The sequence below is a fragment of the Aythya marila genome (assembly GCF_965140915.1).
Source record: "Aythya marila genome assembly, chromosome: Z".
NCBI classification, from domain to species: Eukaryota; Metazoa; Chordata; class Aves; order Anseriformes; family Anatidae; genus Aythya; species Aythya marila.
In genome coordinates this window covers 8,800,794-8,823,689 of record NC_139080.1, presented here as the reverse complement: position 1 = coordinate 8,823,689, position 22,896 = coordinate 8,800,794, and the positions used below count along the sequence as shown (strand labels likewise).

Sequence of the window (22,896 nt, the reverse complement as noted above, 5' to 3'; positions counted from 1 at the left end):
CATTTTACAGTCACAGGTAACACTCTTGCAGGCTGACTCCAAAGGGATGCACATGAAACCAACCTCATGTATCCTGCTGTTTAAGCTACCCGAATACCCTTACCGTGTCCCTCCAGCATAGTGTGGTCATCCTACTCTGCTCTTACCCTCAGGACTAGGATATAAAGGCTGCCTTTTGTTTCTCACCAGCAGCACAGACATGGCCTGCCAACAAGATTCCTGTCCCTGCCCTCTAGGTATTGCCCAGCAAGTCACATTTGCTCAAAACTAAAGAAAACAGTTAGCCTGTGCCTCTCATATGCTTAAATTAACACAGTTGTATTATAGCGTATCCATTCCTGTTTTATAGCATATCCATTCCACATAAAATAAAAAATGTATATTTAGGACTTTTGTTAGATTTATCAGAACTTCAAGGATGTACTTAATCTATATCAAAAAGCAGATTGTTCTTTCCACTTCTTAGAAGACCAACACTATCAAGGTCCTCTAGCTTAGTCTAGTAATAGAATCAAAAGCCAAAAGTGAAGAAAATCACACACAAAGACACTGGATTGTTGGATAAAGTGCAACAGCTATCTTTATTTACAGGATCCCAAAGGACAAATAGATATGAGATTGTAAATATCTGACCACCTTCTCTTTCAATACATGTGTAATTTGTCTTTGAGCTCTAGTCTGGAACAGATGGATGGAGATGCCGCTGAAGTTAGACAATTTACAACACAAATTCCTGCTTTTCTTCTCATCTCTGTGACTGTCTCACTTCAGTGTTAAGGCATTTGAAGTCTACAGCATGAAAGCATGTTTTGGTATGCCCACCTGTAAAAACAGGAGATTGATGACCTATTTTCCAGGATGGTTAAAGTATCTTCAAATCCGAAGTGAGCACTGATGTGCACTTGTTAGCTAGGAAATGACAGGTTGACATGGAAAAAGCTGCTCACTTCACGCTCCCACAGCCACATGGATGTCGCTTGGGGAGATGTGCAGGACACGGTGCTCTGCAGATATGCCCACGGGCAGCACGGTGAGCCAGCCCACGTGGCAGGCGCTGCATCCCCGCTATGTGGCATGTGTTGTTCCTTGCTCTGGTGAAAAAACAGGGATGTAAAGGAGTCAAAGCACAGCTGCTGTTGTGAGGCAGACTGCAGACTGACCCGACAGGACCCAAGTGGCTGAGGGAACTGGGGTTGTTTAGTCTGGAGAAGAGGAGGCTCAGAGCAGACCTTATGGCTCCCCACAGCTTCCTCAGGGTCGTCCTCTGCTCACAGATAACTAGTGATAGGACTAGAGGGAATGGCCTCAAGTTGCACCAGGGGAGGTTCAGGGTGGAAATGAGGAGACATTTCTGCTCAGAAAGAGCAGTCAGGCATTGGGACAGCTTGCACAGGGAGGTGGTGGAGTCACCGTTCCTGGGGGTGTTCAAGGAAAGGTTGGATGTGGTGCTTGGGGACATGGTTTAGTGGGTGACAGTGGTGGTAGGGGGATGGTTGGAGCAGATGATCCTGGAGGTATTTTTCCAACCTTAATGATTCTGCGATTCTATGATTTTTTAAGCATTAGGCTCTTTGGCTGGGCTGAACACAGGGAGGCACCCCATTGGCATGGAAGAACCCCAGAAGGCGTCATGGCAAGGGATAGCTGCAACACAGGAGGAACAGGGAGAACAAGAGGATGCCAGAGACTGATGGAGAGCTGTGAGGGGGTGACAGAGCAGAGCGTGTGGGAGCACTTGGTGCAGCTTCTGGCAGCGCCCCCGGGGAGAAATGGCAACCCCAGCTGCATGGTGACAGCACAGGTGACAAGGCACTGAGGTAGTTTGACTCCCCAAGACGGGGAATTTCAGGTTCTGAGCCAGGAAAAGAGACAACTCGTGCTTCTGCGGGGAACAGACACCGAGGGGCACCCAGACCCGAGCAGGGGGTCCCGGGGCCGTCCCCCCCCCCCTCCAACAACAACCACCGCGGGGGGGCGCCGCTCCCCCCCTCGACGGCGCGCGTTGCCTAGCAACGGCGGGCGGGCGGGGGCCGGGGGGGGCGGTGCTAGGAAACCGCGGGGGAGGGGGGGCCGTCAAGCGTCGCCGCGATTTGTCGCAAAGAGGTCGGGGGCAATGTCGTGAGGCGCGGCCCGGCCCGGCCCGGCTCGGCTCCCTCACGCCTATGCCCCCAGCCCTGGCGGCCGCCTGCTCCATGTGGGGCCCGGGCCGGGCTCTCGGCTTCTCTCGTTCCCTTTCCTTCTACTATGGCCCGGAAAACAGTTAGCAGGAAGCGGAAAGCGGCGGCGGCGACCGCCGCGGGGCCTGGGGGGCTCCATGGGGAGCAGGTAGGCCCCGGAGGGGGGGGGGGGGGGGCGGTGTGAGGCGATGGGGACACAGGGGGGGGGGGAGGGGGAGGCCCTGAGGGGGGAGGGGGGGCCCTGAGGGGGGTGTCCTGGGTCTGGAGCCCCCCCCCCAGCTTTGGGTTCAGCCCCTTTCCTATGGGTTCTGCCCCCTCCCCTTTGGGTTCTGCCCCCCCCCCACCCCGGTTCCCGTTGGGTGCCGCCGTTCGTCCCGTAACCGCCGCCCCCCGCCCCGCAGCCATGCACCGGGCCGACCCCAAGGCCGGCCGCAGGAGGCACACGGCCCCCACCCCGGTCGGTCCCCAGCTTTTCCCCCCCCTCCTCCTCCCCTCCTGTGTCCCCAGAACGGTGGGGGTGGTTGGGGGCAGCCCTCGCCTGCTTAAAATGTGTTTGTTTGTTTGTTTTCCTCTGTTCTCCTGTTTCTGTAAGCAGGGGTGTTGGTGGAGCAGCGTGGAGTGATTGGGGTGTCGCTGCAGTGTTGCTTCCATGGCAAATATTTGTTTAATTCTATAATCTTACTGAGGCCGGCAGTGCCGAGCTCGTCGGGTGTGGTATTTGGTAGGGCGGCCAGGCGGACTTCAGCGTGTTGGATTTACAAGGGCGTTGCTTTAAGTTCCTCTAACTTCCGCGTTTATTTTTCACAGTATGGGTGGGATCACTCGGTTCACAAAAGGAAAAGGCTCCCCCCGGTGAAGCGGTCCCTGGTGTACTACCTGAAAGGTAGAGAGGTGCGGATGCAGAATGAGTCCAGCTACCACCGCTTGTTGCATGGATATGCAGCCCAGCAGCTTCCCAGCCTCCTCAAGGAGAGAGAGTTTCACCTTGGAACCCTTAATAAAGTGTTTGCCTCCCAGTGGCTGAACCACCGACAAGTGGTGTGCGGGACAAAATGCAACACAGTAAGTGCCACCTCTCTCTCTCCTCTTTCACTTGCTTGTTATTTCTCCCTCTCCCCTTTCTCCGTAATCCAAGCGTGAGGGCTGCCAAGGAAAACGTTAGGAAGTAATTACAGACAGAGTCAAAATCATGCATGATGATTTTTCAATGAATGTATTATTTAGCTGTGGACTATTCTCATCAGAAAATGTGGTTCTGCACAGGTGGCTGTGGACCAATCCATGAGGCTTGTGCTCAGCATCTCTAATCTGCACAGGGCAATTGACTTTTTCTGGGGATGAGGTGCAACAGGGGAGTTGAATCTTTCTTCTTACCTTGCAAATAGGGAGTTAGTGACTGTCCCTGTGATTTCTCAATGATAATGTCTGAAAGAATTTACTTAAAATTCTTTTTTTTTTTTTTTTCTTATTCATCCTCAGTCAGTTTGGTTTTATGTGGTGTTCTGTCCTAGTGTTCAGGTAACTCATCTAGTTCACGTCCTGTTACATCGTTTTACAGCCCCTGAAATCACAGGGTCTTAAACTAATGTTTTGGATCTGAAAAGTTATAGGGGAATATTAAAATAGTGTCTTATGTGATTAGTAAATGGAGGAGATTATACAAATAGGTAAATCTTTTCTCCTGGAGCTGGTGGTCTGGCCTCACTGGCCAGTGCTGCAAGTTCGCGTATTTAGTTCTGATTGAATTAGAGCAAAATTCGGAACTTGTTCTTCACAGGTTGGTTAGTCCCGCTGAAATGAGCTGAGTGTTGTAAGGAACGTATAGATCCAGCAGCTTATAGTCCTCAAAGTATGTGAGTCGATGGGATTGCTTCTCTGCTTTCATGACTTCTGAGCAGAAGCTGTGCTCTGCGGTCTGACTTGCAAGGGAAACAGATCTTTATTTATTTATTTATTTTAAGTGTTCTACAGTTATTCATAGTTGCACAGCAGGAGTCTTTCATGTAGCAACTTTAAGGCCTAGCTGTATAAATAAAACAGCCTTGTAACAGGAATCTAGCAATGTAGAAGCTTTCTGCCTTCTTTCTCCACATGTGCTTATCACCTCAGCCGGTCAGCAGCCAGCACCCTTTGTGGAACAGCTTCCAGGAGACAAACTCCTGCTGAAACACCAGCTCTCAAAATCCTGCTTGCCCAAGCGAGATCACTGCGGGCTTTGTAGTGCTGCAGCAGTTTTGCTGTGTCCTGTAACTCCCCTCGTTCCACAGCAGCAGTGGTGAAGATAAATGGGCAAGTGCGTTGTTAACGCAACCTTGCAGAAATTGTTGGTGGCCAAACAATCAGGGAACTGAAGAGGGATTCAAGCACATTGTTGTTAGCTCTGCATATGCTGCAGGAGGTACATGCTTCTGCAGCTAGGCTTACGTTACAGATGGACATTGTGTTTTGTTAGGCGAAACGTACTGATGGCAAAAATCAACGTCCTGATGTAAAATATATCAATTAGGAATGCTGTAGTAGCTTTAGCTCGCTTGCTTTGCACTCACATTTGAGTAGAGAGTTGAACAACGAACGTTTTAATTGCAAGATTTTCTCTCTTATCTCTTGAGCAAGCAATTGTGGCATTTAAATTGGGAGAGAATCTAAAACAACTTGTCTAACTTTAATGGAGTTCACTGCACTGGTGTTGCATGTAATTAAAGTTAATGCAACAGAAAATTATAAACCAAAGCAATTGCTTTAATCCAAGCTTAAACATGGCACGGGGAGCTTTTAGCAGTTCATTTGTAGATTGCCTTTGGCCATGCTGTGCCAGAAGTATTCACTATTTTTAATAACAAAACAAAAACATGCTCTCATCATAAAGAGAAGGAGCTTTGCTTTTAGTCACCTGACAGTACTGGTCACCATAAATGTTGAAGAGAATATGGAGCTCTCAGTCCGTAGTTCACTTTTAATGAGTGTTAAAACTTGTTGCATTATTTTCGGCAACTTTTTATCCTAAAAAATATCCCTGGGTATGCTTCTGTATATAAAATAACTTTATTGTCTCTAGTAAATCATGCTGCTTGCAGTTGGACAGCTGTAATTAAAATATTTGAGTTTCTTATAGGTGCATGCTTTTCTCCTAGATTTGTAGATATGGAACCTATCTGAGCATTCACGAGTCTGAAAATTCAAATGCAATCACCTGGGGTTTTCTGAGGCAGGAGTAAGTTTGCAAGGATTTTCTTGGTTTTGTATACAGTGGGCTACTTAGAGGTATTGAAAAACTAATAAAGGAACAAGCACATCTGTGAGGTGCAGGTATTTAGGCTGTGGCACCAGGGCACTGAAGTTACCAAAAGCTGAAGAAAAGGAAGAGGAAGGTGCTTTAGAAGATACTTTATCTTAGAAGAAAATACTGTCTGTAATCAGTGTGTTGTGTTCAGGAATTGTAGAGAAACTTTGAGACTATGTAGGAAACAAGCTTATGGCAAAAGAAACCACTGAACACTGGATTAGTGAACTACTCATTCTTTTTTTTGTATGCTATTTTTCAGGAAGTGGTGAGGGATAAAGCAGCTTCTGAAAAAAGTTCAAATCACCATCTTGCAGCTTATTCTGATACCTTAGTCCTGTGTATATGTTCAGGACATAATTTTGTTAATTGCGAAGTTAAGCGTGTAGAAGTACCAGAGCTGTAAATCATTCCCTAAATACACAACACTTATTAGTTTCCAGTTGCTTGAGAATCTAATTGCCAGGAATCTAATATTACTTTTTTTTTTTTGGTTTCTCAGGAAGGCCTGATAGATATGTTTGTCATTTGTCTTTTTAAACACGCAACTTTCTTAATGAACATTCTCTTCTGGTTTCTCAGGAGGCTTTTCCGAGTCACGAAGGGTAGCTTTCTGGTGGCCAGCTGGTACTTCTTCTCACCTTGGTAGATTTGCGTGTTGCCTTGGATGCCCTGCTGTAAATGCCCAGCTCTTGTTTCTGCTTAGAGCTTTTTAATTAGTTCAGGAGATCCCTCGCCTGTTCAGTACACCTCATACAATTATAAACAAGTCTGGCAGTCGTGGGGTAGCAGTGGTGAGAATACAATGCGTAGTTCCTCCTCCAGCTGTGAATATGGAATGTCTGTGGGGAAAATGATTTCCACTTGCTTTGCGAGGTAATGCTTGCTCTGGTTTTGCCAGCAATGTGAGGAGTCAGGAAGACTGCTTGTTTCCTGCTCCCGGGGAGGGAGGGGGAAGTCATGTCGCCACAGTTCATAACTGCTCAGAGTCCACTGAACGCCATACTTTGGTCACTGTAAATAAACCTCTGACACTTGTGACACCTCCGTTCACCTTGCTTTCAGTGCCTTGTAAGTAGAGAGTCAGGTGTTGTTTCTTGTCTCTCGGGAGGATTTGGTTTTCTGTCAAGTACATGTGATGCCTGTGCCTGCCTTAAGGGTCTGTTGGTTTCCTTGCCAGGTATGGTGTGGGCGGCCCAGCTGCCCTTTAGCAGACCAAGTCTTTCACTTCTCCGTCCTCTGCCATCTGCTGACACAAGTTAGCTGTCTGCCAGCCTCCTAAAACTACATGCAGAGGACAGGACGCAAATAAAAACTGACAAATGTGACTTTTTGGCAGTGAGCGTGTTCAGTGACATCAGATGTGTATGCCCACGAGCTGGAAGGGCTTCATAGCAAGGTGGGGTGCTTGGTTGCAGTGCCTTGTCTCTGGAAATGTGGATTCAGAGTCAACTCGCTGGCTTCTTTTACTTCTGCTAACTTCTCAGACGTTCCTTCATGTTCTGGGTTGTTCCTCCCTCTTTGGACCCTTTCAAGGAGGACGTGTAAGGCCATTCCTCTTGTGCTGCTTGTTCTCTGTACTGCACAACCTGTAAGTAGGTCTTGTGCTAAGATTAGTGCATGTTCTGAGCTCTGCTGGAAAGGAGTCCTACCAGTTTGAGATCTTAGTCTTTAAGGATTCAGCATTTCTTTGGGGCTTGGCACGTAGCAGTGAATCTGCATTGCCATGGAACTGGAGAGACTTATGCCAAGCGTTCTATGAACTTAGAAAATAGAGATGTTGGCAATCTGGAAAAAAGAAGAGATGGAGAAATGGGAAGAAAAAAGAAAAAAAAATAAACTAAAACCAGTGCTACTCAGTGCAAGCAGCAATGGTATTAGTGTAATGACCCTGTAAGCATTGTATTAGTTCTGTTGTTCTGATCATTGTTCTCCAGATTGTATCTACTGTGTCATTTTCCAGCTTGGCTGAGGGTGACACTTTGGTGATCAGCTTCAGTCCGGAGCTGTGCCGGTGCAGGATGTGATGTTCCCACCTGCTCGTTCCCAGTGTTCACGTGGCTGTGGAGGCAGCTGGGCAGCTGCTGTGTGTGCAGGCAGGTTTTTGCGTAGGGGTAATTGTCCCTGAAGGCAGAGAGGTGATGTGGCTGACCTGGAAGCTACCTGAGCACCGCTCCTTGCCACAAAGGCAGTGACACTGGGTGGGTGAAGAAGCAGTGTGTGAATTCTTGAAGACTGGCTTAATCCAATTGTGAAACTCCGTCCTAGCTTACTCTCTTGGTGACTCTATTTTTAGCAAGGCAGTATGCTTATTTCAGGTAACTTCAAATGTTAAAGCAAACTATAAGAATGCTTCCGGGACTTGAGAGCAGTGTGTGAAGAGCAGGGGTGCAGAACATAACACGTATACTTGCCTGAAGAATAAGCAGTCTTTTGTGCAAGTTCCTTGTGCTTCATGAATCCAGGTCTGTCCTGTTTGTGTAATAAAACATAGTGTAGCTCAGGGTGGCACGCTTTGGTTTTGTTCAAACTGGTCTGTACAATCAACCCAAAGATGGGGCAACATGTTCCCTGCTGTTCCACGTGCAGGGCTGGCAGCAGAGGACACAAGGTAGTCTTTATGTGCTGTTGTGAAATAGCATTTCTTTCAACAATTTTCTAAGCTTGTTGTCCACACGAAGATTAGGCTTTTCAAACTTTTTCTCACCAAAAATAATATGATCAGAATGTTTCCCAAAGTGGTCACGGCTAGATCAGATGTGATGTTACGGTGGCATATGTGAAAACATCACCTGCTGCTTTGCTCAGTCAAATTCTTTCAGTTACAGATGCGTGGAAAGGACAGTTAGATGTAATGAACGGGTCGCTTTGCCCCCTCAGCCCTCCCCCCAACTGTTGCCTCTTAAAGGTAGGTCAAAAAATGAAGCAGACTTGATGAAGAGCTCGACAAACTGCTCTGCTCTCAGTACTGCATGGACGAGAAGGTTGGGTTTTGCAGTGCAGTGTTGTCTTCCAATAATTTGATTCTGTGCCACAATCTTTACTTCTGGCAAACTGATTAATGAAGTTCCTTAGTTAATTAAGCGGGACGGCTTCCTGATGAACTTCACTGTTAGCAGCTTGACAAGGGAGCCAAGTTGTATGGGAGCCACAGGCCCAAAGAACTTCTCACCGTTCTGCAGAACAAAATAAAACCAGGCAAACACTTGGTAATTTCATGGGGTGTGAAAAGTACGGCCAGATACTAAAAAGTCATGACTGTGACAAATGCAGTATGTGGCCTTGCCGCTCTGCCACGGTCCTTGAGCGATAGCATTGTTGCAGGCTGTACATCTGAAATGCCTTATTTTAAAAATAAACAAACAAACAAAAAGCAACATAACAGGAGGGGAGATAAGATTTCAGTCACATCATTCTCCAGCATGTTTCCTTGTCAGAATAACATTGTCCTGCAAAGAACAAGATAGCTGACCCTGCTTCATTCCTCACAAACTAAGTGTGGTCCTTGGACTTCTGGCAGCTGGCCAGAGCAACCCTCGCTTGAGGTCCTGACCGTCAAGTTACTGGGCATGCTAACGCCTGACATGCACACACACTTCATTGGTGGAGGAACCAAATTATGTATAAAACGGATTCAAGGGACAAGCAATTCACTGTTTGGTTGCTGGGAGTTTGCACCTGTTTTTTGAGGCTGATTTAAGCTTTTATGTAACGAATAAATAACTGAAAAAGAAATTCTTATTCCCACTTGGTAGGAAGGGGGTTAAAAAAGTATAACATGGGTATCAGCTCTTTGTTAAGAATGTTAGGGGCTGCTTTGGAGTTGTTTGCAGCTGTGCTTATTTCAACAGCAGTGATGGTACCAGTTTGCTTGAAAAAAGCAGGGTAACTTGTTTTCTTCAGATTTATGTAACTGCATGCTGGAGTTTTGGCTGCACTCACTTAAAAAGTCAGGTATTTTGTACTTGATTTCCTGTCGTGTCCTAAACTCATAAAATAGTGCTCAATTTTCAGCGTTCTTAGCTGGGTGCCTGTTTTGCTAGACACTTTTAAAGCCCAAAAGTGGTGAAATATTAACAATGTCTGTTTGGCTCTTGGCTTCTGTTTGCTGGATTTATAGGGAAAGATTTCCTGGCATTCAGCGTGAGTTCAGCTTGCAAGTGTGAGCTGCTTGTGAGCTTCCTGCCCTGCCCCAGGTGATGCAATACTCATAGCACATGCAGGCAGTACTTGCTTATTTTGTTCTTTGGTTGTTGTTTGTAAACTGCCTGCAACTGGTTCCTTACAAGTCTCTTACTAACTATTAGGGGAGTAATTTCTGCTTAGAGCTTAACAGCTGAAACAGCAAAGCCAGTGTCTTAACTATGTCAAGTTTCATGCTGCAAGAGCAGTTGCAGCTCTGGTTAAGGTAATGCTGTAAAATTGGAGGAGAAAAGTGAGAAAACAACAGAGCAGTTCAAGGGCTGAGGATGGATTGGAGTGGGGTGGGAGTAGGTGAAAGCACTGCAAGAAGTATGCCCTGGTACTTCTAAGGATGTCTTCGTTTGGAAACTTGTTACAAGAAAATGAGGTTGAAGATCCAGAACTGAAGTGTGAGGGTCTGTGATACTTCAGCATTGTGTATTTCCAAGTTCTTTAACTTGGAGATACACAACTTTAAATTTTACAGTCCAGTAAGTTTACAGTTCATTAAAGAAATTTCATATTTAGAGTAAGTCTTGTTCTTTAGTTATTAGCCTAGTGTCAAACACAGGTGTGCAGTGGTGATGTTAGACTGGAGAATGTGAAGGGTTTTTAATTTCAGTGCTAATATCTACTGAGATTCCCTCTGAAGTGTGCATCTCTAACAGCTGAAATATGGCTTCCCTGAATCTGGGCCTCCTGAGATTTGGATGCGTTTTCCTAATTAATGCTTCTGATGCTAGCTTTAGGACCTTCAAATGACCGTTGTAATCCTGAAACTTAGGTACATAAAAGTTTCTTTTTTTCCCCGCTCAGTAATTGAAGGAGGATGGGGAGGGAATTGTGAGTTTCTACTGGAAGGAAATACTAAAGAAGAAAAGAAGATAAAAGCTCACAGGGGAGGATGAGAGGAGAGGGAATTAGTGGTCATCGTGTTCCTGTAGTGCAGGTGTTAATTCTCAGGGATGAGGTTAGGGCTGCTGCATGCATTCTGATTTCACTGCTTGTCTTGGGAAGTGAGCCGCGTTGCGAGGCTGAGCAGAAGCGAGCAGTGCCTCCTTCCTACTCAGCTACGCTTCAGCTGCTGCCTGTCCCCCTGACACCTGCATACAAAATAAAGAACTGAACATAAAAATTCAGTCACTGTAGGAACTGTGATCTGTTTGTGCAAGACTTCTGACTACAGAGGAGGATCAGTTGTGGGTTGAGGATGGTGCATAAGTCTAGGTACAAGGCATAAATAGTGATGAATAGGTCATGGCTTTCTCTGCAGAATGAGTTTAACATACCATACTTTAACAGATTTTGATTTGACATTAATATTCTGCTAGCTCAGTACATCAGAAGTAACAGGCTACTAAATCTTGTTTAAATTTTGCTTCTTATTAAAGAGCAGAGATCAAGTCTGTGAGTTCCCCCAAAAATCTTGGGCTGTGATTTTTTTTTAAATTTTTTTTTTACATCACTTTCCTTAGTGCCAAGTCAGCTCACATACTCCATTTCCTTGCTTCTCATTCATGTTCCCTCACAAGGTATTGTCCCTTAGTTACACCAATGTGGCTGTTAGTGCAGCTGCACTCTGAACACCTGTGGAAACAATCCAGTGCAGGAGCCTCCCGGATGAAAGTATGCTTTGGCAGACAGGGTAAACCATAGTTTGCAGAAACTAATTTAAACTTTACCATTATAGTAAACTATAGTTTAAGTAAATTGAGTTTACCATTATCATAAATTATAGTTGTATGCATTGGAACAGATTTAACTTGGTGTGCAGTGATGTCTGCAGACTTGCAAGGCTTTATAACTGATCTTTCTGCCAAGGAGACGGTGACGCTGAGCTACAACTTCTAGTCTTTTTGCAGACAGATGAATGTAGCTAGATATCTGTTTCTTTTTTTTGATATTCACAGGGGCAGTACTGTGTTTAGTCACTGTTCTGTGCATCACTAGAAAATAAGCTCTAATTAAATAAACTTCTAAGGTGTCAATTTGTCAAAGCCGAAACTTCAATATGTATCCTGATCTGCGCTGCAGGAGATTTGTGCCCAGTGCTCTTGGGCTTACTTGCACTTTGGAGGTGGGTCTGTCTTTCTCCCTAGTGTTAAGAGAAACTAGAAGATAATTCTGTTTTGTCACAGAAACGAACAGGGCAATAAACTTCAGATTTGAGGGCTTGGTTAAATGGGAAATGTGCCATGACAACTTTTTCTCCTTTCTCTTCCATTGCATTCAAAACCAAATGGGATCATTGAAATAAAACCCAGTGTAAATTAAGCTAGTTCACTAGTTTTAAGTAATAAATTATACATTTTTTCAGTCATCTAGCAGGATTTATAGCCAAAGTGGAAATCTTGTTTTTCTGATCTTTGTTCAGCAATGATTTGCATCTGCTGTTTTTTTTTTTTTTTTTTTTTTTTTTTTCCAGTTATTTGTGGTAGACGTCCAGACTGGTCAAATTACCAAGATTCCTATTCTGAAAGACCGTGAACCTGGCATGGTGAACCAGCAGGGCTGTGGTATTCACGCCATTGAGCTCAACCCCTCAAGGACCCTTCTGGCCACAGGTGGAGACAACCCCAACAGTCTTGCAATTTATCGTCTGCCTACACTTGATCCTGTCTGTGTGGGAGATGTAAGTGGGAATATTTGGGGAAAGCTTATTCTGCCAATTAAAAGAATTACTACTTTGAAGTGCCTGAGGTCAAAGCGAGGTTAGATTTGGGAGTTTTGTGGTGAAGAGTGAAGAATTTCTGAAAGGTTTAAAACATTCCTGATAAAGTGGTATTTCTTGACAAGATATGTTAAATACAAGTGAGGGGCATGAACACATGAAATGGTTCTAAGTCAGATTTCCTCTTCCTTGCCCTCATTCAGGTCCACTTAGATTACTTTTAAGCATTGAAAATACAACCACATCCTAAATGTTGGTCTAATTGTGATGATGAAGGCTGAAACTGAGACACACAGCTAGTTTTAGTGAAAAAGCTCTTGTGATAAGATTGAAAAGATGTTGCAAGTTATTCAAGTTTTCCCCTTCTCCTGTGCAGCTCTATGTGTGCATTATCCCAGAGGCAGATCTTGCCTTTAAGGATCAGTTCTAACCCCGTGGCTTATGGCACTTTGATATAAGCAGCACCAGAGTCTATTTCTGAAATGTCCTCATACTTTTTTAAAATAGCCAGTCTTGAAAAGAAAAAGGCTGAAGTGAATACAGTGGTGTCCCAGAAGCCCTTCTCTCATTTCTCCTTCCTTTTGACTCAGGCCTTAGATGTTACTGACAACGGCAGAGGTTGGAGCTCTGCAGCTGGCTATCTGCTGCTGCTGAAAAGGCTTGACTCTGAAGCTCTTCATGACTTGCTATTCACTTGCGTGCTGCTGTGACTGCAGCTTTTCAAACAGAACTACAGGCTTAGGGATCCCCCCAGGTTTCTTTACATGCCAAACAAAAGGTTCTTGAAGTAGTAGTCTTGAAAAATTATTCTGTAGCTTATCTATTGCAAACATAAGGTTTAGGTACCATTTATAGTAGGGACGTTTGAGGAAGCGTGTGGCTATTTTGCAAAAAACACTGCTTTCAAAATGGAAAATCTAAATTCTTAGATGTGAGATAAATTTGTCTTCAGTTTAAGGCCTGTTTTTCCATCACTTAATTGCTCTCTAACTATTAATTTTATATGCTAAGTTTAATGAAACTAAAAAAAAAAAAAGTTTAAATTGCTGTGGGTTACTTAAACTACTCCAGATTGATACTGGGATTTCACCTGTATAATGTTTCTAACATAGGTCTGTTCTTCTTATGCTTGTACTAAAACTCAAAGTGAAAAATACTTTGCTGCTTTGAGAGACTACTCTAGAATATAATGGCACAGCAAATCTGACTTTTTTTTTCCTTTTAGGATGGACATAAGGACTGGATATTTTCAATTGCGTGGATCAGTGATACCATGGCCGTTTCTGGTAATCTTTTTTGTCATTATTTTACTATACTGATGTACAGCACTTGGTAAGTCTTAGGGAATCACCTTTATCAAGACATAAAGATAACACAGTAATTGTAATAGTGCCAATAACCAGTATTCCTGTTTCAAGTGCTTCTGTTTGTGATTTTCTGCAGGTGTGTGTGTGGGGGGGAATAAATGCTCCAAACCCAACACTTTGTAATACTTCAGTCTATGATATAACTGGCATTTTGTCATGATTGCACTTGAAGTGTAGGCTGGGCCTATATGGGGCCTGCTTTGAGAGCTATCTACTAGTTATCCTTATGTCCAGCATTTTGGGGTCATTGCAATTAAATGTGTCAGTTGAATTCACTAAAGGTAGGAGCCTGGAGCCTGATTACCTTTGGTGGTTTCAATTAGTAGGAGGAAAGAAGTCCTTGAAAGAGGTTTCAGCCAACCCCCATGGTCTGAATTTCTTCTTTCTATTGTTTGGAGGGAGTTTAATTGGGCAGCTTAAGTCTTGGGTTTATCTGAACCCAGGTGTCTTGAGCAATATAACGTAATCACTAAACCATTTTCTTAAATGTTTCTCACTGTTTCAGAAAATGCCTTTAAACCCAGTTAAAACAAATGTGTTTGTTTGTTTGGGTTTTTTTGAGGCATGCCTGGTACTGTAAGTAGACCTTCGCATTGTAGAAATAACTGATAAGAGCCCCCTTGGGACTTTGAATAAAAATTATCCTGAGGATGAGAAGCAAAATTTCCGAGAGCCTGTTACAGTGCATGACCTTCAGTTTAGAACTTTCAAGTTCTCATTTCTGAGCTTTAAATTATATTTAATATTTATATAGCTCTTTAGTATCTGAGATTCTTCTGTTTTTAAAAGAGGTCAGTAGGGTCTGGCTTGGGTACTGCTACACTGAAAACCACTTGGAACTAACTAGCTTGGTTATTTAAACTACTCTTGGTCCTTAAATTATAATTTTTTCTAATATCAGAGGGATTTCACTGTTTTTCTAGTAGGCACTGACATGAGAGGGTCTCTAAACAGTGAGTTACAAGGGAAGGATTTTGTATGAGGGTAACTTCAATAATTTCATGTTATGAGTTAATAACTTTGGAATACAGCAGAGCAACAATGTTTACCTGGAATCCTGTAAAGACTTTTTAATGAAAACTCAGTTTCTGTTATCAAGCTGTTAGTAGTTACTGCTATATATGTGCATACACACGTGTGTAGGTAAGATGGAAGCCAGTAAGAGAAAAGGTCAGTAACTGACTTTTTAGTAACTGGTTGGATAACTGGTGTAACTTCATAAAGTATTACTTAAGTAAAGGCAGCAGTACCAATGTCCTAGTGCATTAATTTAGTAGTTTACTGTCTGTCTGTGGTGACAGTGTATATAGTATTCCATACATGGGTGTCAGACTGTAGATGACAGAGAACTGTCCCGTAACAATTCAAGTATTTGATTTTTATAATTTGCTTAGCTATTAAAAAAAAATAAAGCTAATCCTGGAATTTGATTTTGAAACTAATACTTACGTTGATCCTTGTGAGGCTCCAACCTAAAAACCTGCATTGCAAAAATCATTTTAAAGTCTGAGGAGAACAGCAAAGATGATTACAGAAATCCAGTGGTGAGATAAGGACCCAGTGAGGCCCAGCATGGGATGCTGAACCGTAGCTCTTAATGTTTTCTGCATGCTCAAGAGTGGATGTATGAGTAGAAAGGTGGTTGCCATGTCCTCTGTTGCGTGAAACTTGTAGCAAGATGTATACTCTAGTCTGCAGATGTGAGACACCAGGGAAAACTTGTTAAAAGCAATTAGCAAGTCTGAATGCTTGAGAACTTAACAGATCTAGTTGGGGGAAAAAAAAAAAAAAGACGACTAACCTCTGACATTTGTTTTAATAATACATCTGTTATTGCAATCTGTAACTGCAACTACAAAGCAGAAATATTTGAACTCCAGATACTGAGGAATTAGTAATTACCTGTGAGTTGGGAATCAAAATGCACAACTCTTGTTAACTTTCCTTGGGGTAGGTTAAATGTCACAGGAATAAAGAGATGGGCTTTTTTTTTTTTTTTCCCATGACAGACAGTAGCACACTCATACAGCTCGAGGTTAGAGCTTCAGCAGTACATTTTCTCATTGCTGTCAAAAATACTGAGAGAGTGCAGAGTGGGCCATGGGCTTGATTATTCTTGCCTTTGTTAGCTTCAACAAGAACAAGGCAAAGATTTGCCTCTAAAACAGGCAGCAGTGTATTTTGATAGTCAATAAGCATAAAACGAAACATCTTGACTGTGAGCAGCTGTGACTGCGGGAGAATGCAACAATTGCTGTACTGACTAGACAAAGATTTCCATGCCAAAAGTTCCAAACTAAAATGAATAATTCCCTGGATGAGCCTAGGGTAACCGATGATACTCTCCTTAGCTTCAGGGCCAACCAGTTAAATGCCATACATTGTCTTTTCCCCCTGTTAGGGCTATTAAAAGGGACAGCTTCCTCCTAAAGTCTGTCAAGATATTTAGAAATTCTACTGCTGAGCATTCAGCCTCCATAAGAAGATCGGGTGCCATTAGAAACCATCAGCATGTAAATTGAGTAGCAGGATGTAATGGCCATGCTGCCTGCTGCTATGCAGTGCCATTAGGAAGCTCCTTTTGTATTTGTCTGCTGGGTGATGGTGGCAAATGACCCAATCCGTCTGCCAGGGGGCAAAGCCATCTTACGATGCACTGGTATTCAACACTACTTCAACAAGATGTTTTGCTTATGTGTCTTTGCAGCTTATTCTTTATGATGTACCAAAGTCTATAAGTTGGCTGATGTAGATATTTAGTCTTTTCTAGAATCTTCAAGACATGAAATACAGATTATGCTTTCTCTGTGAAAGAAGGGATGTGGTTTTTGTAGCACAGGGAAGAAAGGGGTACGTGTCAAGTCTGTAAGAGCTGACTTAGATGGAATTGAGTTGTCTAAACACTAGAAGGGATGGGCAAGGGGCTTTGGCTAAGTCTGCACTGATCAGTGAACTGAAGTAGTTCAGCTTTCTTTGCCTACTCTGATTGTTTCATATTTTGGCTTAATATTGTGAGAAAAATCCCAATAATTTTCTTCAGACAGGATCTTCTGTGAAGCTATTTTATTTGCGATTGCAATGGTGGGCATCCTGCCAATTACAGAATCACAGAATTGTCTAGGTTGGAAGAGGCCTCCAAGATCACCCAGTCCAACCTCTGACCTAACGCTAACCAGTCCTCCACTAAACCATATCACTGAGCTCTACATCTGAATGCCTTTTAAAGACCTCCAGGGATGGTGACTCCACCACTTCCCTGGGCAGCCTGTTCCAGTGTCTAACAACGCTTTCAGTAAAGAAGTTCTTCCTAACATCCAACCTAATACACCCCTGGCGCAACTTTAGCCCATTCCCCCTCGTCCTGTCACCAGGCACATGGGAGAACAGGCCAACCCCCACCTCACTACAGCCTCCTTTAAGGTACCCATAGAGAGCGATAAGGTCGCCCCTGAGCCTCCTTTTCTCCAGGCTGAACAAGCCCAGCTCCCTCAGCCGCTCCTCGTAGGACCTGTAGTCAGCCTGTAGTCAGCCGACTGTCCACCATCACTCCCAGGTCCTTCTCTGCCTGGCAGCTCTCCAACCATTCCTCTCCCAGCCTGTAGCTCTGCTTGGGGTTATTGTGCCTCAGGTGCAGGACCCGGCACTTGGCCTTGTTAAACTTCATGCAGTTGACCTCAGCCCATTGGTGCAGCCTATCCAGATCCTCCTGCAGAGCTTTCCTACCCTCAAGCAGATCGACACACGCACCTAACTTGGTGTCATCTGCGAACTTACTGAGGCTGCACTCGATGCCCTCGTCCAGATCACTGATGAAGATATTAAAGAGGACCGGCCCCAGCACCGAGCCCTGGGGGACGCCACTAGTGACTGGCCTCCAACTGGACTTGGCTCCATTCACCACGACTCTTTGGGCCCGGCTATCCAGCCAGTTTCTAACCCAACGAAGCGTGCGCCAGTCCAAGCCAAGAGCAGCCAGGTTCTTGAGGAGAATGCTGTTGGAAATGGTGTCAAAAGCCTTGCTGAAGTCAAGGTAGACCACATCCACAGCCTTTCCCTTGTCCACCCAGTGCGTCACTTTGTCATAGAAGGAGATCAGGTTCATCAAGCAGGACCTGCCTTTCATAAACCCATGCTGACTAGGCCTGATCGCCTGCTTGCCTTGCAAGTGCCATGTTAGGAGCTCATTATAGTAAACAAATCATAACCTCTTATTCCCTATTACCTGACACCTGATGACCTCCCCTGTTTCCTCATTGACTGAGTACTACAGGTTCACAAGCTACTCAATGCTCCTCTGTACCACATGTGTACAATTTTTTCTTTAACCCTTTAATTTCTCCTTTTTTTTTTTTTTTTTTTTAATTTTCCCTTTCTTATGTTTTGAGAACGTGTCGTCATTATTTTACTGTTCCCACATGGCTCATCCTGTTTTTCTCAAGCTTCCACCTTGTTTTGGAACAGTGAGGCCTTCTACTGTCCACTTACTTACTTAGCATTTCTCCTTGTTATGACTACCCAAATACCTTGGAATACAAAAAAAGTAATTCTCTACTGCAAAAACACAGCTTAGTTTCTCACAGTATCTCCAAATTCAATAGAAAAATGGGGGGTTTTGCTTGTTCAGCCTCAGTTCCTTTTGTTTTTTAAACAAGAAATTTTGCAGTTTTCTGTGCAGATATACACTGGGATACTGGCAAAAATCAACTGACCCAAAATCTGCATAAACCTAACAAAACTTTCTCAGAGGTTTTTGCAATGACTTAGCAGACACAGTTATCTCAGCCTTGGTAAGCTGGGCTAAATGTGTTGGCTCTTTTGTCACCTCTGAATTTATTCCATGTGTGAATCTCTAACGATGATTGTGTTTTTTTTGGTGGTCACTTTGAAAACAGATTCAATTCTTAGAAGCCATACAGGAAAAAAACACTTGACAATGAGGTCACGATATTACTAACTTAGTAGCTGAGAAAGATCCTGTTGTTAATCCTAATTAATGACGACCAGCAGTGTGTTCAGTTAAACTAATGGCAATAGTATCCTTTCCTGTTTCCAGACTGTACTGTTTATTTCAGTTCCTTCTTTAAAAAAGGGCAATTACATCGATGTGAAATACTGTTATGTATGGGCTATTCATCCAGGTTCTCGGGATGGTTCGATGGGTCTCTGGGAAGTCACAGAGGATGTGCTGTCTAAAAGCGATGCCAGGCACAACCTGTCTCAAGTTCCTGTCTATGCCCACATAACACACAGGGCTCTGAAGGATATCCCCAAGGAGAACACCAATCCTGACAATTGCAAAGTCCGAGCACTGGCTTTCAACAATAAAAACAAGGTGAGTAAGCTTTTAAAGACAGATGACAAGTCCTAAAACTGTCCAGACATACCAGAAAAAAACTAATCTAAGTCAAATATATTGGAGAGGCAGCCTAACATTTTTCCCTGATTCTTTTGTTTCCTTCTCATATGAAATGGTTGTCTTCATCTGCTGTGTCTACCTCTGCCCCCGAGTGAATTCAGAAAAGCTGGAGGCAGGGACGTCATGCATTTTTCTGAGAAGGAACAATTTGACTGTGGGTTTGGTTTTCAGACCGGCACCCAGAGGGGGAAAGGGGGAATGTTTACACGAAGCAGAGAAAGTACCAAAACACCCCCTTGCAGCTTGAATCCCACTCTCTGGTGTGGTTGTTGCTTTCTTTCACTATTAATGAAGACCAGCTGGCATTCAGGTAGTTCCTGTTTTGATAGCTGAGTTGTTACTGGATTGCGCAGCAAGCGAGGTAACTGACACACAGGGCAGGCACCACTGCTTGCTCTGGTGTTATTTTGTTGGCATTTGACAAACAAAACATTAACCTCCCCCCATGCTGATCTCTTGCTATTACTAGAGATGAAAGCTACTGGAGCAAGTAGGAGTAGCAATTCATCCTCCACTGCTTTTGTTTCTGTCCTCACAGAACAGAGGAGGTCTGAAGCCAAAGCAGGCATGCTCTCAGCAACACAGTGCTCCTGTTGGCTTTATTTTTCACCGTGTTAATCACTCCTCTGCAATGAAGACTTCACATAGCTTTTTCCTATAGAGTAGTGCCTGGAAATAAATGATGACTTTGGGGTCAGAATAAGTGTGGGAGCTGCTAGTTGCTAACTAGCTTGTACTGTCTAATAAGTGATTATTTGCTTGTCTAACAAGATCTATACTTTTAAAGTTATTTTTGGTTATTTGTTTTAATAATTCTTATTCTATCTGGCACCTTTGTGCTATCTTGTGTTCTCTCAAGATCAATGTGAAATGAAAAGCTATCTTGATAATCATGTACAGGATGAGCTCAATCTGGAGAATGTAGCCTGCCTAGTTGAGTGTGAGGTTTATAAGGGCATTTATAATACGGAAACTAACTAACTTTTTTTTTTTAAATCTTAACAGGAGCTGGGAGCTGTGTCCCTAGATGGGTATTTTCATCTTTGGAAAGCAGAGCACACGCTATCAAAGGTGCTTTTCTCTTTTGGCATTAAACTTGGAAAATGGCCTAGCATTTATTGCTGTTCACTATTTCTTCATCTCCTTTAAATGCTTGAAGAAAACAACAGTTTGTAAAAATAAGCTTTGTATAAAATGTACTAAAAATAAAATTTGAGGAGAAAAACTCACTGCTCTTAAACTTATGCCAGCTCTGCATGAGTTGAGTGCCCTGTTGCATACAGCGTGGGTAGTTTTGTAGCAGGGTTCATCAAAGAAGCTATACTTGTTAAAGTGTAATTGCAGACTAAAATCAAGCATATCTCTGCTGGTGTATGAGGTAAGCTTTTTCAGGGAGCTGATGCCTCTACACCTGTGGAGGTGGTAACAGCAGCTTAAAAAAAATTAAAACAATTTGCCAAAACTGTCCTTTGTTCTTCAAATAATACTTCAGCCTTTAGCATTCCAGTTTGGTTTGATAAGGCATCCCATGGCTTTTTTTTTTTTTCCTGTGGGTCAGGTTGTTGGTTTTCTCTTTAAGTTCTGTTTTTGTGATGAACCTATTTTAGATGTTTTTTTTCCCCACTGCAATTTACTTAGAAAGAAGCTTAACAGAAAAAATCTGTAGCATCATGCTCTTTTATTGTAATGTGTTTTTTTTTTTTGTTTTTTTTTTTTTTCTTTCCTCTGTTTCCAGTTACTTTCCACAAAGTTGCCATACTGCAGGGAGAACGTGTGTTTGGCTTATGGTCAGGAGTGGTCAGTTTATGCCGTAGGATCGCAGGCGCATGTCTCCTTCCTGGATCCGAGGCAGCCATCTCACAACGTTAAATCCGTCTGTTCCAAAGAACGAGGCAGTGGTAAGAAACTTGTCAGAGTGCTTCAATCTGTTTGCTTTCAAAAGCAGCAATTTAAGATATGCTTTTTAAACAAATAAGAGATTTTTCATGTGATGTGTTAAATCATTAACAGTAGATGTAGATTTTGGTTTTAGGCCACTTGTCTTGGCATAAGACAAGCTACAAGCAACACTGAAACTAGATGATTTCTTAAGAGTAGCTAAATTGTGCACCATCCAAATCGTAATGAACTCTTTAAAGTCTACGTCTTCAACTTTTTTAATGTATTTCTCTAATGTACTTCATCTCACAGCAAAGTCAGTTATCTTACCGCTACTCATACTGCCTAGTCTTACAGTTTTCTCTGGGACTGGAAGAAAAATGCAGGTTTCTGCTCTTTGCTATCACATTTGGAGTCTGTGCTGTGAGTGAATGCTTACTCTGATGTTGAAGATGAGTGAGATTTCTGACTTTCAGTGTGTATTTGTTTAAATACAAAAGCTTACTCAAAAAAAACAAAGTAGCAATAATAGTCATAGAATGATTATAGACATAAGTACCGTTTTTTTTCTTCTGCAGTCTCTTCAATTGAACCTTATGCCAGGGCCAAGTGTAAGCATTCTCAGGGTGCCTGATCCTATATGCTTCTTCTCATGTCCTTTATTTTGAAGCATGAGAAGGAAGCACTGTGTTGAGATTTTCCATCTTAAAGCATACTACTCCAAGGCTAAAAAGTTGCAGTCCTTGTTTAGCTCAGCTCTGAGCGTCAGTCTCTTCATTGGGCAAGTTATCAAAAGAGGGTGCATGTAAATAAAACTTTCCTAGCCCTTGTCTGCGTTTACTGCAGTTTGTGTGGTGCTGCCCAGATAAATGTCAGGGTCTGTTTCTTTGAGATATGGGAGAATTTTCTTTAGGATGTGAAATAATGGTTCACCAGCCCTGAACAGCTTTCCAGCACCAGCCTTTGCCCTGAATCACAGCCAGCCAAGGCTCTGTGGATGTCCTCCGGTGCTGTTACTCTTCAGTATCGTAGGGAAGAGGTACTAAGACACAGGAGCGCATTGTCCAATGGTGGATGGAAGTTTCTGCCCTGAGTATGTGATCCTGCTGGGTGTGATCTGTGCGTAGATAGCTTTTCTGAGATGCTGGCTTGAGCCTGGGGAAGGCCTTTGTTCAGCACCGTTTTCTGTTATGCATAGTGGGCAGATCTCTTCTTATGGCACTGGTTGGGGCACTGAAGTAACATCGCTTCCCAGGGTGCTGAGTGTTTCAGCTTTCTATTGATCCTCCTGGGACATGGGGCAGCACAGGCTGCAGAAAGGAAAAAAAAAAAAAAAAAAAAGTGCTGTCAGCTTGCAAAATGTACCCAATGAATGTGGGAAGTTCACATAAACGTCAAATTATTAGTGTTGTGTGCATATAAACAGGGTAGAGAGAGCACGATTTTCAGTCTTAGCAAGTTAGAATCTGTTTTTTACCGAATGTAACCTTAGCTGCTGTATATAAGAAGCCGATTATGCTTTTTAGCATTCTTGTAAGTGTTGCTTTTCTTAGCAGCTGTACAGGAATACGTAGGGCCCTGTACTCTAGTTCCTGATCAGCAAAAACTACTTTCTGCTTGGCTGGCATGTAGTGAATTCTTTTATGCCCTTGACTTCACACCCTGAGAACAGCAATGTTAACATAGTGGACAGAGCTTGTGCTGCACAGACTCTGTGCTTGCTCTTTGCTCAGGACATGCTACTGCATCTTCATTTCCTTCTGCAGTGTGTAGGGCCTCCCTCTCTCTCAGGAGTAAAACTCAATTTGTTGACCCAAACACATGACCATAGTATAGCGCTGGGAATGTTAGAGAGCTTGCCTTGTTCAGTTCTAGGCACAGGCTGTGCTGCTAGTTTGTGAATAATCTGAGGTGGTACTTCAGGA

The 22,896-nt window shown here is 43.3% G+C and overlaps 1 protein-coding gene across 2 annotated transcripts in view; it reads left to right on the top strand.

The window, feature by feature from the left end:
- The first annotated feature begins 2,114 nt into the window (after nucleotides 1-2,114).
- Nucleotides 2,115-22,896, top strand: part of DCAF12 (DDB1 and CUL4 associated factor 12) — a 31,975-nt gene continuing 11,193 nt past the window's right edge. For both annotated transcript variants that reach the window (XM_082783197.1, XM_082783198.1), the window contains exons 1-7: nucleotides 2,115-2,325; nucleotides 2,985-3,239; nucleotides 12,065-12,271; nucleotides 13,536-13,596; nucleotides 18,816-19,009; nucleotides 20,099-20,164; nucleotides 20,829-20,991. In XM_082783197.1, coding sequence (XP_082639323.1) covers nucleotides 2,245-2,325; nucleotides 2,985-3,239; nucleotides 12,065-12,271; nucleotides 13,536-13,596; nucleotides 18,816-19,009; nucleotides 20,099-20,164; nucleotides 20,829-20,991 — 1,027 coding nt within the window. In that variant the 5' untranslated portion in view covers nucleotides 2,115-2,244. The remainder of the gene's footprint in view (nucleotides 2,326-2,984; nucleotides 3,240-12,064; nucleotides 12,272-13,535; nucleotides 13,597-18,815; nucleotides 19,010-20,098; nucleotides 20,165-20,828; nucleotides 20,992-22,896) is intronic.